The 18,024-nt window shown below is 39.8% G+C and overlaps 1 protein-coding gene across 1 annotated transcript in view; it reads left to right on the top strand.

Annotated features, from left to right (window-relative positions):
- SYCP2L (synaptonemal complex protein 2 like) overlaps positions 1 to 18,024 on the top strand; it is a 139,182-nt gene that overhangs the window by 80,674 nt on the left and 40,484 nt on the right. The window contains exons 29-31 of the mRNA XM_063453060.1: positions 14,916 to 14,973; positions 15,581 to 15,688; positions 17,141 to 17,265. Of these exons, the coding sequence (XP_063309130.1) occupies positions 14,916 to 14,973; positions 15,581 to 15,688; positions 17,141 to 17,265 (291 nt within the window). The remainder of the gene's footprint in view (positions 1 to 14,915; positions 14,974 to 15,580; positions 15,689 to 17,140; positions 17,266 to 18,024) is intronic.

The following is an 18,024-nucleotide window of genomic DNA, read 5'->3' as shown; positions in this document are numbered from 1 at the left end:
CCTGCCAAGGCCACACCTCTTCCTGTTAACTAACACGTTTTGACTGACATACACACATTCACAGACCAGCACACACTCATACTTACTGATTTAACACAATCTGACATAAGCACTGACACACGCCCACTTACTGACAGACAGACACACACACACACACACTGACACACACTTAGCTTGGGCATTTGGGGTGGCGTTTTTTGCCACCCCCTGGAAAATGCCGCCCAAGGTAAATGCCTTGTTTACCATGCGGTAGATACAGCACTGACTGGGAGATGCTATATAACCTGTAGCCATCTGACACGTGCACTTGCTAGCAAGTAAGTAAGAGGTTGGAATGCATATAGCCCAAGTACAGCATGTGAATGAGCAAGGATGGAAGTTTTTCAGGAGGAAGCAGAGTGGTAGTGGTGTTGTGAAGGGTGACAGGGTAGTGTATGTACAGCAGAGAGTATGAGCATCATTTGGGGTTGTGAAGGGCTTTGCAAATGCTAATGTGAGTGTGGCTGAGAGTGCTAGATTAGATTTGGCGGATAATGCTCAGATGAGTGTGGCTGAGAATGCTGGTACATTAATGGTGAATTAAAAAGTGAGATTAGTGAGCAAACTGCATGACGGAGAAAAAGAAAAATGAGAAGGAAAAAAGCTTACTTTTTTAAGAAACCAGATAGCCAAATGACATACAGATTATAGCCAGTGTGAGGGTGAAGCGCTATATAAATGGGTAACCAAAATATAGAATATATTCCGTGCAGTGGAGAGCAGAAATATAATCTAAAGATACCTTTGTTTGTCTATTAGAAATCACAATGGTTCTTATGTAGTTTCCTAAAAACATAAGCAAGAAAACCAAAACATAGTGCAAACTGCGGCACAAAGGTAGATATATATATATATATATATATATATATATATATATATATATATATACATACACACAGGGAGTGCAGAATTATTAGGCAAGTTGTATTTTTGAGGATTAATTTTATTATTGAACAACAACCATGTTCTCAATGAACCCAAAAAACTCATTAATATCAAAGCTGAATATTTTTGGAAGTAGTTTTTAGTTTGTTTTTAGTTATAGCTATTTTAGGGGGATATCTGTGTGTGCAGGTGACTATTACTGTGCATAATTATTAGGCAACTTAACAAAAAACAAAATATATACCCATTTCAATTATTTATTTTTACCAGTGAAACCAATATAACATCTCAACATTCACAAATATACATTTCTGACATTCAAAAACATAACAAAAACAAATCAGTGACCAATATAGCCACCTTTCTTTGCAAGGACACTCAAAAGCCTGCCATCCATGGATTCTGTCAGTGTTTTGATCTGTTCACCATCAACATTGCGTGCAGCAGCAACCACAGCCTCCCAGACACTGTTCAGAGAGGTGTACTGTTTTCCCTCCTTGTAAATCTCACATTTGATGATGGACCACAGGTTCTCAATGGGGTTCAGATCAGGTGAACAAGGAGGCCATGTCATTAGATTTTCTTCTTTTATACCCTTTCTTGCCAGCCACGCTGTGGAGTACTTGGACGCGTGTGATGGAGCATTGCCCTGCATGGAAATCATGTTTTTCTTGAAGGATGCAGACTTCTTCCTGTACCACTGCTTGAAGAAGGTGTCTTCCAGAAACTGGCAGTAGGACTGGGAGTTGAACTTGACTCCATCCTCAACCCGAAAAGACCCCACAAGCTCATCTTTGATGATACCAACCCAAACCAGTACTCCACCTCCACCTTGCTGGCGTCTGAGTCGGACTGGAGCTCTCTGCCCTTTACCAATCCATCCATCTGGCCCATCAAGACTCACTCTCATTTCATCAGTCCATAAAACCTTAGAAAAATCAGTCTTGAGATATTTCTTGGCCCAGTCTTGACGTTTCAGCTTGTGTGTCTTGTTCAGTGGTGGTCGTCTTTCAGCCTTTCTTACCTTGGCCATGTCTCTGAGTATTGCACACCTTGTGCTTTTGGGCACTCCAGTGATGTTGCAGCTCTGAAATATGGCCAAACTGGTGGCAAGTGGCATCTTGGCAGCTGCACGCTTGACTTTTCTCAGTTCATGGGCAGTTATTTTGCGCCTTGGTTTCTCCACACGCTTCTTGCGACCCTGTTGACTATTTTGAATGAAACGCTTGATTGTTCGATGATCACGCTTCAGAAGCTTTGCAATTTTAAGAGTGCTGCATCCCTCTGCAAGATATCTCACTATTTTTTACTTTTCTGAGCCTGTCAAGTCCTTCTTTTGACCCATTTTGCCAAAGGAAAGGAAGTTGCCTAATAATTATGCACACCTGATATAGGGTGTTGATGTCATTAGACCACACCCCTTCTCATTACAGAGATGCACATCACCTAATATGCTTAATTGGTAGTAGGCTTTCGAGCCTATACAGCTTGGAGTAAGACAACATGCATAAAGAGGATGATGTGGTCAAAATACTCATTTGCCTAATAATTCTGCACTCCCTGTGTGTGTGTGTGTGTGTATGTATGTATGTATGTATGTGTATATATATATATATATATATATATATATATATATATACATACATACATACATACATACATACATACATACATACATACATACATACATACATACATACATACATACATACATACATACATACATACATACAAATTTCCCACTCACACTTTTAGGAGCTAAATGGGTATAGCTCAATAGAAGCGCTTTCAGGGTCCGTGAAGGCGACCTTATCCCTTCTTTAATGTGAGTTCTTCTCTTTCTTGTATTCTAGAATGGATAAGGGAGAGCACATCTGGTGCAATAACGTAAGTTTTATGTGTAATAATAAGTAAGGAAAATTTACTTACTATTACTTACTGTTTTGGTTTTCTTATGTTTTTAGGAAACTAAGAACCATTGTGATTTCTAATAGACAAAAGAAGGTATTTTTATATTATATTTCTGCTCTCCACTGCACGGAATATATTCTATATTTTGGTTACCCATTTATATAGCGCTTCACCCTCACACTGGCTATACATTGTTGTTGAAAGATAAGATCTGGGTGGTATAGCAGCTGAACATTAGTGGGGCTTTTACACTGTTAAATTATAATTTGTCAGAATATTAGCGCTGGTACCTTCCCCTGTTTCTAGACATACAGATTATACCTGCAAAATCTTTAAACAAATGTTTACAAGCCTCTATGATGCATGAAAACAGAATAGACAGCGTTCTCATTAAAATAATTCATGTAGTGCAATCCCTGCAATACTATTCATGCTTATAATGTATACACACCATGGTTGTTAAAAGGACAAAATCAGAATTAACCCGATTTCATACTTTTGAGTTGTTTCATATCCTACAATATCATCAAAAATGTAATGCGCCTTGATGCAGTCAAGTATGTTTTTTTTTTTTGTATTCTTTATTTTCTGTGCAAAAGAGCATATACTTTTGTGTTGCCACAACAGTAATGACATAGTTTTCAACAGCATAACATGGTATATATAGGAAAAATATAATTTGCACATATTTGTGGTTTAACTGGTCTGGTATGTTGTAACAAAACATGGTGTATTGACAGTGAAAGTGAATAACACTCTGGGGTCGCTGACAACGTATCTGGAACCTAGTGTTGGTAAAGCTAAGTGGTCAATGGGCCTAGTGGGGTTGGCCTCGGTACTTATGGCTGGCTATTCCACTGTGATATTTCGGAGGTTAACATTCAGTGGATGGAGAGTGGTCAGGTACCTGTGTCTAGGGGGTAGTTGCTAAGAGTTGCATTGCCTGGTGTCTAGCGCTGAAGGACCTATTTGTGGGTGGGCTAGGTGAGACATTGGTGCCTTCAGTATTTAAAGCACAGCTAGTTTGTTTGGGCCTATGGGGGTTGGAGCTTGAGTGTATGCGAGTGGCCTATCTAGATTGGTCGGCTATTGTTGCTACAGGTGGGGTTCATTTTAGCAGTACGGAGTTGTTCTGGTAGCGGGGAAGCTCCTTTGAAGATAAAGCCCCTATGCCATGGTGGGGTGGGGTGGAGGAAGGGTTAATGCGCCGGAGCATAGAGATGTGTTCTCTGTAAGCATCACTCATGTCCTATGGACAGTGTGATGGGTAGGGGTAACTGGGCCAACTAGAGACAGGCAGAGACAATTGAGAAGAAAATCATTGGAGCAACATAAAGTGTCCAAACAAATAAACAAAATACAACAGCAGTTGGCTTGTAGTCCAGTCATGGCACCGCTTTTCCCTCTGGATGCGGAGACATCTATGCCCTCTGTGTTCCATGGTTGAGGGCGTGGAGCTGCGGCCACATGTTGGTTTGTTAGTCCCAGGGCCGCCAGCAGAACCTGGGATCGGGGTCTTGTAGTGATTTCCCTCCTTGGTTATCCAGAGGGTCTTTGGCATCTCCCATCTGCCAGGTAATTCCTGCTTCCTGAAGTTGCTTGGTGAGTGGCCGCATTGCTTTTCGCCATAAGAGTGTGTCTCTACTTATATCCTGAAAGAGGGATATTTGGCATGTGTCAGTCATATTGGTTCTTCCCTTGGAGTGCAGCTAGCAGTCCCAGCTTGTCAGACATTCTGCAGCAGCGTAAGATGAGGTCACGTGGTACCGAAGTAGGGCCTGAGGTGATTTTGTGATTCTGTAAACTCAGTCGAATAAGGACTTTTGGCCTGTTTGGCTGGCAAAACTGCAGCCGCTAGGCGCCTAATAAAATGCGGCAGTTCTTCCAGTGGCAGCGTCTCGTGGACCCCTCTAATTTTTATGTTCTTCCTCCTGCCCTATCATCTATTACATTAAGTTGTCTGGCCATTGTGACCTGTGCTGTTTGTAAGTGTTGAACTGTTTCACTTAGGGCAAAAAAGTCTTGTCAGGTCTAAAAGACCTGTTTCAGTAGCCTGTGATCGCTCTCCCTGGAGCGATCATTTCCGGGTTGCTCCACGTGGAGCCCGGCAGTGAGGCAGAGCATTGGAAGTCATAAGGCTCGAGGGGTCGAGGCACTGAGTGCAGAAAAAATAAAAAATTAATTAATTTAAAATTAACCCCTCCCTCTCCCATGTACTTACCGATCACTGCCATTTCCCCGCTGGCGATCGGTGGTCTTCTTCTATGGGGGGGACTGTCTGAAAGCCCAGACAGACCTCCCTCTGCAATATGTGTCCATAGTGCTGCCAGCAGGGGGACTGCCTGAACGTTTTACTCTTCTACTGTTTTGAAACACTAATATTTGTGTTCAGCGAAATCTCCCGAGTATAACAGTACCCCCCATGTACAGGTTTTATAGTATTTTTATATAGGCAAAACACAATAGGGTTTATCCAACTATAGGGAAACAAAAAAGAACGTAGTGCAATTATGTATGTCACTAAAAAATAACTATATGGCCAAATGGTCACTCACACTTTAACTGATAAAGTAGGGCATGTAGTAATCAAATGGAGCATTCAGGTAGTTTCTTGCTTCCAATGTATAGTGTTTTTGAAAGTTACAGGGTCAAATATAAGGACGTTTTTTCCACATTGAAATTGCCAGATTGGTTATGTTGCCTTTGAGAGCATATGGTAGCCAAGGAATGAGAATTATCCCCATGATGGCATACCGTTTGCAAAAGAAGACAACCCAAGGTATTGCAAATGGGGTATGTTCAGTCTTTTTTAGTAGCCACTTAGTCACAAACACTGGTCAAAGTTAGCATTCATAATGTTTTTTTTGCATTTTTAACACACAAACAAATATAAATGCTAACTTTGGCCAGTGTTTGTGACTGAGTGGCTACTAAAAACAGACTGGACATACCCCATATTGAATACCCTGGGTTGTCTACTTTTCAAAAATATATTGTTTGATGGGGGTAAATTATATTGACCAGCTTAAAAAATGTCCCATTAGGACATGGGTGCAGGATGATTAGCTGTGAAAATTCCAAGTTGGAAAACTGGAATGCGCACCCTCCAAATAAGGTCTTTTAGCCCCCAAAGAACCCAACACATGGGTGGTATTTGATTCAGTTTCTCACAATAGGTTAGTCTTCAAACTAAAAGAAATTGGTCTAGATGAATATTCTTGTTCTTGGGTAGAACATTGGCTTAAGGATAGAGTACAACGAGTTGTCATTAAAGGGACACTCCAGGCACCCAGACCACTTCTGCCCATTGGAGTGGTCTGGGTGCCAACTCCCACTACTCCTAACCCTGCAAGTGTAATTATTGCAGTTTTTTTATAAACTGCAATAATTACCTTGCAGGGTTAACTCCACCTCTAGTGGCTGTCTACTAGACAGCCACTAGAGGTCACTTCCTCCTTCCTAGCACAGGAAACCTGTGCTAGAGCGTCGCTGTACGTCCTCACGCTGTATGAGGACCTCCAGCGTCGCTCATTTCCCCGTAGGAAAGCATTGAAATTATTTTTCAATGCTTTCCTATGGGGAGCGCTAATGCGCATGCACGGCATTGACGCACATGCGCATTAGGTCTCGGCCGGTGGGCGGGATCAGTCTCGCCCACCGGCCGACGCAATACAGAGGAGGAGCGGCGCGGAGGAGGAGACAGCTGCGAGGGACATCGCCGCTGCCTCAGGTAAGTGACTGAAGGGGTTTTCACCCCTTCAGTAACTGGGGATTGGGGGGGTGGGAGGGAGAGGGTACCTCCAGTGCCAGGAAAATGGATCGTTTTTCTGGCACTGGAGTTTCCCTTTAATGGTAAATTTTCAGGCTGGACAAAAGTGGTAAGTGTGTCCCTCAGGGTTCTGTTTTGGGACCACTTCTATTTAACATATTTATAAATGATCTTGAAATAGGCATTGAACGCCATGTATCTGTGTTTGCAGATGACACAAAACGTTGTAAAGTAATAAAATGTGAGCAGGATATTGCTTTGCTGCAGAGGGATTTGGATAGATTGGGGGACTGGGCACTAAAATGGCAGATGAAATTTAACGTAGAGAAATGTAAAGTTATGCACTTCCGGGTTAAGAATGCACACGCAATTTACACCCTAAATGGTAGTGAACTAGGGATAACCACACACGAGAAGGATTTGGGAATTGTTATAGACAACAAATTAAGCAGCAATATGCAATGTCAATCTGCAGTTGCTAAGGCCAGTAAGGTTTTGTCATGTATAAATAGGGGCATAAATTCTCGGGATGAAAATATAATTTTGCCTCTTTATAAATCACTGGTAAGACCACACCTTGAATATGCTGTGCAATTTTGGGCGCCTGTTCTAAAGAAAGATATTATGGCACTAGAAAAAGTCCAGAGATGAGCTACAAAATTGATAAAAGGAATGGAGCATTTTAGTTATGAAGAAAGGTTAAAAAAAATTAATCTGTTTAGTTTGGAAAAACGGTGCATGAGAGGGGATATGAAAACATTATACAAATATATTCGGGGCCAGTACAAACCTTTATCTGGAAACCTATTCATAAACAGGGCTATACATAGGACACGAGGTCCCACATTTAGGCTGGAAGAAAGGAGATTTCATCTAAGGCAAAGAAAAGGTTTTTATACAGTAAGAGCAATAAGGATATGGAATTCTTTGCCTGAAGAGGTGGTTTTGTCAGTCTTTACAGATGTTTAAACTGCAATTGGATAAATACTTACAAAAACATAACATACAGGGATATAATTTCTAATTAGTGGGGTAATAGATGCTTGATCCAAGGAGACATCTGTCTGCTATTTTGGGGTCAAGAAGGACTAGGTTTTTTGCCTTCTTTTGGATCATCAGCAAAAACATATGTGAGGAAGACTGAACTTGATGGACACAAGTCTCTATTCAGCTATGTAACTATATAATATGCTGTACTCAGGAGATGTTGCTGAACACATATTGGGGTGTTCTTTGGCAGTAACCCTTAAAGTTCTCAGTACATGTATTCTTAAATTGCCATGTGTGTAAAATGTTGCATAGATTGGTGGAAATGGTTGCATTAAAAGAGTCAAAATACCCCAAGTGTAATACCTTAGGTTGTCTTCTTTTAAAAAATATATACATGTGAAGGGTCATTCAGGGATTCCTGACAGATATCCGTGTTACAATGTAACTTGCATTCATTTTGAAAAAAAATGGTTTGGAAATAGCAAAGTGCTTCTTGTACTTAAAGCCCTATAACTTTCCAAATAAAGCTAAGAACATGTTAATATTCGGTATTTCTAAACTCAGGACAAAATGCAGAAACTATTTAGCATGGGTGTTTTTTGGCTGTTGTAGATGCGTAACAGATTTTTGGGGTCAAAGTTCGAAAAAGTGTGTTTTTGTTTTTTTAAATCATATTTTATAAAAAAAAATTATATTATATATTTTATAATTTTTAAAGTTATATGATAAAAATAATGGTATCTCTAGAAAGACCATTTAATGGCAAGAAAAGCGGTATATAATATGTGTGGGTACAGTAAATGAGTAAGAGGAAAGTTACAGCTAAACACACACTGCAGAAATGTAAAAACAGCACTGGTCTCAAACGGTGAGAACATTGAAAAAGGGGTTAATAAGCAGAAAGAAAGAAAGAAGAAAAAAAAAAGCAAGTTTGTATACCATAGGTTATATTCCACAAAATGGGTACTGGATGACTGACCGCAAGACAGTAGCAGGTTCCACATGTTATCAATCGTTAACTTGTCATAAGAGGTCAGGGTTAATTCAAATCACTTATTTCAAAGCATGATAGTGAAGAACACATAATGCCTTCAGTGGCATCGACATGGTTCTACATAGATGTGTTCCTTAATGGCTTCCTTCAGTTTCACCAACATACCTTGAAGGATCTCATGAATGAGCTTTTTCGTGTATTTGACTGCTCCCTAATCTCTGTTTGCTTGCTAATCAAGATCTAAGTGTTCTTCCCCCAAAATGCTGTCACACTTTGGAAAAAAACGTGCATTTATCATGCTGACATCCTTATGGAAGGACTATAGGGGGACACCATCAGTATTATGTAGGCAACAGAAATGGGATTTGTGTGCACTTAATGGGTTTTTAGTTCATCTTGAGAATATGGATACAGAGCACAGAAAGAATACATATAAATGGTTCTAGAAACAAGACCATGTATGTTGATTAAACAAATTAGGTTCAAGTGTGTGACTAAATGGAATTGGGTCCGCTTAAGATTAGCTTAATTTACTCTTGATCATCGTCACTTTTCGCCACAGGATGTGGTTAAGGGGACGTATTTTATGGTGCAGAAAAATGCAAACTTTTTTCTTTTTTTTTGGTTGGAGATAAATTTATGCTTAATAAAAATTCTTTAAAATTAATTCCCTAAATCTGCAAAAAAAAATGTTTTCAATTGGAAGTACTCAATCCCTAAATACTTGTTTATTTCAATTAACCGAGCATATGTATCATATTTTCCTACACAACACCAATTCCTTCCACGGTAGAATATAGAGCCTATCTCATAATATAGTGGCAAGTATTACTTCCCCCTACTTCGCTTAGTACTTAATACTTACCCATAATTGCACTCTTTTTGCCTACTTTTCTAATACTTAATGAAAACTTTAATTTGTTACTATTTTGCTTGGGTTCCTCCGCTAATTTGCTTACCAGTGGACTCCTTTCTTTCACACTCTTTAATTTCGCCTCCGTTACATAGGTAGTAAACCAAAACGTCATCTGCTCAATCCTAACTCATGCTCTTGATCTGACTTTATTCTGTTTCTACCTTCCCTCCCTACCCCTTATTCATTTAATAACCGTATGTAATAAAAATTGTAAAAATGTAAATGAATGCTCAACAAACACTTTGGATGGGATTACAAAGCATGTCCGGAAGATTAACTAGTCGTATTAAACTGTTATGCTTTACCTGGCCCTCCATTCCCCTGCTGCAATCTCATTAAAGAGGTGGGTGTAGTGTGTTACACTTCTATAACACCCACCTCAGGCCTGCCCACACTTCTACTCTGGCCTTTGTTGATTTGCTCTGCTTGGGGACACGGAAAACATGCATACTAACTTGTGGATGGGACAAGTTATTTAAATGCTATGGTGTTCCTTACTTTGTTTGGTGTATTTGTTTAGCTGTTTTCAGCGTTCTAATTGCTAAAGGTCATCTAAATTGTGTACTAACATTTGTCTGACTTTTTCTGTCTATTGTAAACTGCATTTTTTATTTTTCAAATAAAATGTTAATAAAAGAACTACCTTTAGTGTATTAGCATGTTATATATTTACAAATGGCTCTCAGACATTGTAGTAAAACAGAACTTCTCTTTACTTCAGTACACACACATAATGACATAACACCAAAGAGACTAAACACAACAGAACAAGTGCATAACTTCACTATGCTGCCATCTACTGGAAGGTGGACTGCATAAACCTCAATACATAACACTCCTCCCCCCTAGACCTCAAAGTCTTTGAGATCACTGGGAGGTTTAATATTTCGTCTTGGGCGCCCCAAAACCGTGTTTGGAACTGCTTCACCTGGACCTTCAGTTGTGCCCATCCCTTCTTCCTGTGCTCTGTCAGATGGACCACACAGAACTGGTTCTTCAATAACAACTCCTGGAGAACTGAGACCTGTATCATCCAGTGGTTCCACATCATTTGGTATCACAGAAAACCCAGTATGACTGGGACCGGCAGCAGGCACAATCTCATCACTCCGTTCCCGAATCTGATCGACATGCCTTCGTAATATTCTACCATCAGGAATTCGTACTTTGTATGACAAAGGTCCTGTGGCCATAAGTACTTTTGCAGGTATCCATTTAGGTCCAGAAACATAGTTCCTGACATAGACATCACTGTCAGGTGCAAATACTCTGACAGTAGAAGCATTATAGTTCTTATTGAATTGCAATTCTTGCTTCTCTTGTAACTCAGTTGTCAAATCAGGATGTAAACGATCCAAACAAGTTTTAAGACGCCGGTTCATAAGGAGCTCTGCTGGACTACTACCGGTGCTTGAGCAAGGTGTCACATGTTGTTGCAGAAGGAAATTTGCAAGTCTACGATTCCAATCTCCTTCAATAATTCTCTTTAATGAGTCTTTGGTAGTCTGAACCATACGCTCAGCTTGACCATTTGATGATGGGTGAAATGGTGCAATAGTAACATGTCGAATAAGATTACTTGCCATGAACATTTTGAATTCTGATGAGGTAAATTGTGTTCCATTATCAGACACAATTGTATCTGGCAACCCATGTGTAGCAAACCACCTCCTTAGAATCTTTATGACTGTGACTGAGGTAGCAGATGTAACTGGAACAACTTCTAACCATTTTGAAAAGGAGTCAACAACTAAAAAAAACATCTGTCCGTGAAAAGGGCCAGCAAAATCTATATGTAAACGGGACCAAGGTGACCTAGTCACTTCCCAAGGATGTACTGAGGCTTTAGGTGGAGCATGACGAGTAGATTGGCATGGTACACAGTTCTTCACCCACTTTTCAATAACTTCATCCATTTTAGGCCACCAAACATAACTTCTGGCTAAAGCTTTCATGCGAACTATTCCAGGATGTCCTTCATGAAGAGCATGCAATACTCGAGCTTGTCCTGCATTTGGAATTACCACTCTGTTTCCCCATAATAAGCACCCTTTATAGGCAGATAGTTCATGTTGGCGCACTACAAATGGTTTGAACTTGTCTTCCACTTTTGATTTTGGCCACCCCCTCCAAACCCAGTTGAGCACACGGGACAGCAAAGGATCCTTGGCAGACATATAAGCAATGTCACTTGCATGTAACGGAGGGTTTGGAATGGATTCCAACATGAGGACCTCAGACATAGGAGGAACAAGGAAGTCAGGAGAAGGCAAAGGTAATCGGCTTAATCCATCAGCATGTGTGATATCCTTGCCAGGACGATACTTGAACTCACAATCATAGGCATTCAGCAGAAGGGACCACCTGAGCATGCGTGGTGAAATTATTTGAGGAGTGGGAGTATTGCTGGTGAACAGACCCAGTAAAGGTTTATGATCTGTTATAATAGTAAACCTCCGCCCATACAAATAGTCATGAAACTTTTTTACACCGGACACAATAGCTAAAGCCTCCTTGTCAATTTGGGCGTAATTCCTCTCTGTAGTAGATAAAGTCCGTGAATAAAACGCAATAGGAGCCTCAACCCCATTTCTCAAAGTGTGGCTTAATACAGCCCCTATGCCATACGGAGAAGCATCGCAGGTGAGGTTGAGCGGTTTCTCCAAATCATAGTGTACAAGCAAACTGTCAGAAGACAACAGTTTTTTAGCAGCGCTGAAAGCAGTAGTATGAACGTCAGTCCACTTCCATGGAGCATCTTTATCTAGTAGACGATGCAGAGGTTCAGCAACAGTGGCTTTATCAGGCAGAAAAGAATGGTAAAAATTAAGCAACCCTAGGAAAGCTTGCAGTTCTTGTTTGTTTGTTGGAACCGGAGCTCTATGGATAGCTTCAACCTTAGAATCAGTTGGATGAATGCCCTGTGCGTCAACTCGGTAACCAAGGAAATCTACGCTGCTTACACCAAAAACACACTTTTCTTTTTTAAGTTTTAGACCAGCATCAAGAAAATGTTGTAAAACAAGTTGCAGCTGTGCAGCCAATGATTGTATAGAATCTGCTCCAATAAGAACGTCATCAAAATAAGGCACTACACCTGGAAGTCCAGATAAGATGTCCTCCATTAAATTCTGGAATATGCCAGGAGCAATGGAAACTCCAAACTGCAAACGTCTTGCTCGGAAAGCTCCTTTGTGTGTTATCGTTTGTGCATCAGCAGCCTCATCATCCACAGGTAACTGCTGGTAGGCTTGAGCCATATCCAACTTGGCAAATACTTTTCCTTTTGCCAAAGTAGTAAGAATTTGATTAACAGCTGGAATTTGATAGGGATGCTCTTGCAACGCTTTATTTATTGTACATTTGTAGTCAGCACAGATTCTGACATCCCCATTTGGTTTCATGACCGGAACTATGGGTGTACACCACTTTGGGTGTGTTATGGGTTCAAGTATGCCTTGTTCCACAAGACGTGTAATCTCAGCATCTATTTTTGGTCTGAGAGCTAATGCAATTTTGCGAGGCTTCATACGAATTGGGGGTACTTTTGAATCTAATACAAAATAAACAGGAGGGCCTTTAAACATGCCAAAACCTTCTTCAAAAACTGCACTAAATTTATCATATTTTACTGGTATAAAACAAGCCCCTTTAACATCCACAGCCTGTTTGTTGTAGTCCACGAGATGAATATCACAAGGTACTATTGAAGGAGAATTATGAGGCCATAACAATGTAAATGTCTCTTCTGAAATCAAAGAATATGCGCACCCAGAATCTACTTCCATTTTGCACGGAACATCTTGAAGCACAATTTCAGTGTAAACCTTCAGTCCTGATGGTGAATTTTCCACTTTATTCACATAGTCATTTGAGTAAACACCTGTAGTCATTTCACTATCTGAAACGGTTTGTGGAGTATTAAAAGAGTGCGCTGTGGTTTGTATTTTATTCACATTCTTATATTTGGTCTGAATTCCACTGGCTTGACTTTGGCAAACTGTCTGTATGTGACCTGTACGTTTACATGTGTGGCAAACTGCATTTCGAAAACGACATGTATTACGCCTGTGTTTTCCACCGCAACTATAACAAGTTCCTTTAAATGGAGCTGTGACATCAGTGTGTGGTGAACAGTGTATTGATTTAACATCAGTCTTCTTCACTAGATTTATTTCTTTGCTGGAGGAGGAGGAGGATTGTATCTCTTTTGAATGGACATATGCAGCCTCATTTGCAAGCGCTTCCTCTTGTGCAATAATAAAAGTTAAATTCTGTCTTGCAAGCAGTCTCCTCTGCAGTGCTTCATCTTGCACCCCACACACAAGCCTGTCCCTTAACAAGGATTCTAAGCTGGTACCAAAATTGCAATTTTCAGACAGCCGGCGCAGTTCTGCAATGTATGCTGCAATGCTTTCACCTGGTTTCTGATTTCGTCTATTGAAATGGAAACTCCTCACTGTTTCAGATGGGGTGGGTGCTAAATGATGTTTTAACAGTGCCAGTATTTCTTCAAATGAGTAGTCTTGTGGTTTAGCAGGAGATATCAGTGAGCGGACAATATCAAATGTTTTGGACCCAATAACACTCAGTAACACAGCTCTCTTCTGAATAGCATCCACCACCTTATTAGCTTCCAGGAAAAACACTAACCTGTCAGCATATGAGTCCCATGAGGCTGGATTAGCCAGATCAAATTCCTCCATGTGTCCCAGAGAAGCCATGCTGGAAATATTTGTAGAATAAAGTATTCAAAAAAAAAGTTTTACTTCCTCACTGAGGCTGATTTCATTTCCTTTATATATATTCTGCAGTGTCCATTTATTGGAATCCCATCCTCGTCGCCAGTTTAGTGTATTAGCATGTTATATATTTACAAATGGCTCTCAGACATTGTAGTAAAACAGAACTTCTCTTTACTTCAGTACACACACATAATGACATAACACCAAAGAGACTAAACACAACAGAACAAGTGCATAACTTCACTATGCTGCCATCTACTGGAAGGTGGACTGCATAAACCTCAATACATAACATACCCATAGGTATCCTTTTAGTCAGATAATAGGTAGTGCAAAAATTGTAGTGAGTGTTCCTCTTTCACTGAATTAAACAATAATTCCAGAGACTTTGCTTCACATATCCTCATTTATTAAATATACCTTCTGTATGTCTTAACTGACGCTTTATTTTAGTTATGAAAAACATGTTCAAAAGGTTGTGTTCATTTAAATGCACCGACTAGACTAGAAAACTAGTTACTGTTAAACTAGAACACTATTTAGTTAAAGTTAATTGTTCAATTCTATTTTCTTAGATCAGTTTAAGATGTTGCCTTATCCTTAGCCATTCAACTTGTTTAGCAATTATAATAATTTTTCTTTTCTTTTTATTTATTTTTGTACCAGTATTGTTTACGGAGTGCACTTAATGATCGTGGCAGTGTGGAGATGAAGGACCCTGGAGGTATAGAAACAAAAAATACTAGATTTTCCTATTATACAGCTTATCTTTATATAATTTGTGTTTTGGCATTTTTGCCATTCACACCCACACATTTTGATTGTGTACAATACTCATGGAAGACCTTGGTAATTACATTTCTCCATTAAAACTGCAGGTTTTTATCTGGGAATGGTATATGTGCAGTAATAAGATTTGGGACAGTCATAATCTTGCATAACATTTTGTTTGCTCACGACTCTAACTGAAATGCATTTCTCCCTCCCTCCCTCCCAAAAAGTGTTGAATAAAACTTTTAATTTTTATTATTATTATTATTAATATATATATATATATATATATATATATATATATATATAATATAATATATATATTTTTTAACAGTTTTGAATTGTGATTTTATTCTAAAGTGTTGGTTTTTTTTTTCTCTTTTAATGACAAGGGTGATAAACCGTGCATTATATTTGGGATTAGAAAGTCATATTTATGTATGATCATTTGATAAAAATTACAAAGATGTAACCGTACAATTATATGTAGCTTCACTGCTGGTTATCTTCACAGCATGTTTTTGAGGAGAAACTTAAGCGAGCCATATTTTACTTTCTAGTAGTTGAGTATTTGAAAAGGAGAAGATTGAGCCATGATGCAAATAAAGGCAGTGAAAATTTTGATTTGAAGCCAAAGAAGCTTTTCAAGTCCAGCGAGAAGAAAGCTGGTAAGTTCAATGTGTTTTGTTTACATTTATCATGTTGAATTTAGTGAGTATGGAATAAGTAGTATCTAGAATTCTCAAAGAAGCTGGAGATTAGATCTCTATGTAATCTGGCACATGAGGAAAATGTATGCATGAATGATTAGCTGAGTTCCAAAGAGAGCTAATCATTTGTGCAACAGGTTTCGACAGCAGCTGCTTTGCTCAGAATTTTACAGAACCTGACACAGTGCTGAAAACAGCAAAACAAATACACCAAACAAATGATGGGCAACAAGACAAAAAGATCCAGGCAAAGCTAAACTCATGCACTACACACAGGGATAGGCAACCTTTGTCACTCCAGATATATTGGACTACATCTCCCCTGATGCTTTGCCAGCATTTTGGCTGAAAGAGCATTATAGGCTATGTAGTCCAATATATCTGTCACTGCCACCCCTTTCCTCTAAAATAAAGAGGTTACTTAACCAAGTTTCAAGATGTCATCCTGTCACTGGCTCCGCCCAAATCACTCAAATTTATGGCAGGTCAGCCTGGTGTGAATGCACACCAGGCAGCCTGCCAATTAAGCAGCCCACTGAGGACAGACCATGCAGAACAGACTGTTTCAAGGTGCCCAAAGTGCATCTAATAATGAGCTCAATCTGCACTGTTTGGTGACTGTTGCCTGGTGTCTCCAAAAATGGGACAACAGGGAACAAAGTAAAGACCTTAAATCTGGGACTATCCCACAAAGTCAATATGGCTGTGACAAATGGGGGTCTGCTATGGGCCAGTCACCTCTTATATGAGAGTAGGGAGCTCTCTGCATTGAACTAAGCAGTGTTTCCTTAAGTCCGCTATATCTAATTTCTAAACAATACTGAATGCTAGTACTGTTTGATTAGATATTTGTTTGAGTTTTTTGATTTAGTCAAATCAGCAACATTAAAAATTGTCTTACATACTGGAGATTTTGTCACACACATACTGGAGATTTTGTCACACACATACTGGAGATTTTGTCACACACATTTAATCTGTACCAGTTAAAGTAACTGGGACAGATTTAAGATATAGCAGCAAGTGAGATTTCTGGCGCTTGTTCCTTATGTGTACAGCAGCTAAAACTTTCCCAAACCAGAGTCTCTTCTTTCTGGTCGTTGATGCAAGTAAAGCGGGGTATGTAGGGAAGCAGCGCTTAACAATTAAAGTCCTTGTGTGGAATCCAATGGAGCCAATATAAGGGAGAAAACAAAATATTGGTCCTATTTTGTTTTCTCCCTTATATTGGCTCCATTGGATTCCACACAAGGACTTTAATTGTTAACCCCTGCTTCCCTACATCCCCCACTTTACTTGGTACAGATTTAAGCTTCTTTAAGTGTCTCAACTGCAAATCTGTTTTAAGACTATTCTACATCCACGTCTTTCCTGGACTATTTCACATCTGTTTGGTTTGTGCTTTACTAGTTCCAGTGCCAGCAGATATTGAAGATGATTCAATGGACTCAGACATTCATGAGCAGGATTTTGGAGAAGCCAGTGTAATCACAGCTTTTGAAATGTTTACCAAAGACCTAAAGAATAAATTTCTGGTAAGACCTACTAACTGTAAACAAATTGATTTCTTCAATTTTAAGAAAATTGCTCAGATGGAAATGATCTTGGTGTTTTTAAAAAAATATGCAAATTACTGTTATGCATCACCTGCATATCTGAAGTTGGACTTTGAAGTGTGAAATTCAAGTTTCCACAACTTTCCCAGACTTCACAGCTTCACATGCAAATGAGCACAGACTGGCATTGTGTTTCGGATTTCATACTGCAGTGTACTTAAAAATGTTTTAAACGCAGATTTTTTAAAACCAAAGAATGGGCTATAGAGATGTCGCGAACATAACATTTTCCGTTCGCGAACGGCGAACGCGAATTTCCGCCAATGGCGAGAGACGGAGGGGCGGATGGTTGAGAGGGGGCAAGGAGGACAGCAGTGGTTAATGTGGCTGAAGATGCTGGACCAGGAGGAGGATGGCGGATTTGAGTTTGTGTGCTGCTTGTACTCATGTGTTGATCCCATAGGCGTTCGTGATGTGCGATCATGTGCCTTCGCAAAGCAGTTGTACCTAGGTGGGTGTTGGACTTCCCACGACTCAGTTTCTTTTGGCACAGGTTGCAAATGGCATCGTTGTTGTAAGAGGCAGACACACAAAAAAAGGTCAAGGTCAAGGTTCCCGAGCGGAAGCTGTAGAAGATTGGGTGTCCTGTGTTAGCCAGTCAACTATGTCCTCAAAACTTTTCGAGTTCAGGGTACGTGGCCTCTGAAAACTGGGCATTATTCTATGGCCAAATGGAAT

This window comes from Pelobates fuscus, chromosome 4 (assembly GCF_036172605.1).
Source record: "Pelobates fuscus isolate aPelFus1 chromosome 4, aPelFus1.pri, whole genome shotgun sequence".
NCBI classification, from domain to species: Eukaryota; Metazoa; Chordata; class Amphibia; order Anura; family Pelobatidae; genus Pelobates; species Pelobates fuscus.
This window is presented reverse-complemented; position numbering and strand designations above follow the sequence as displayed.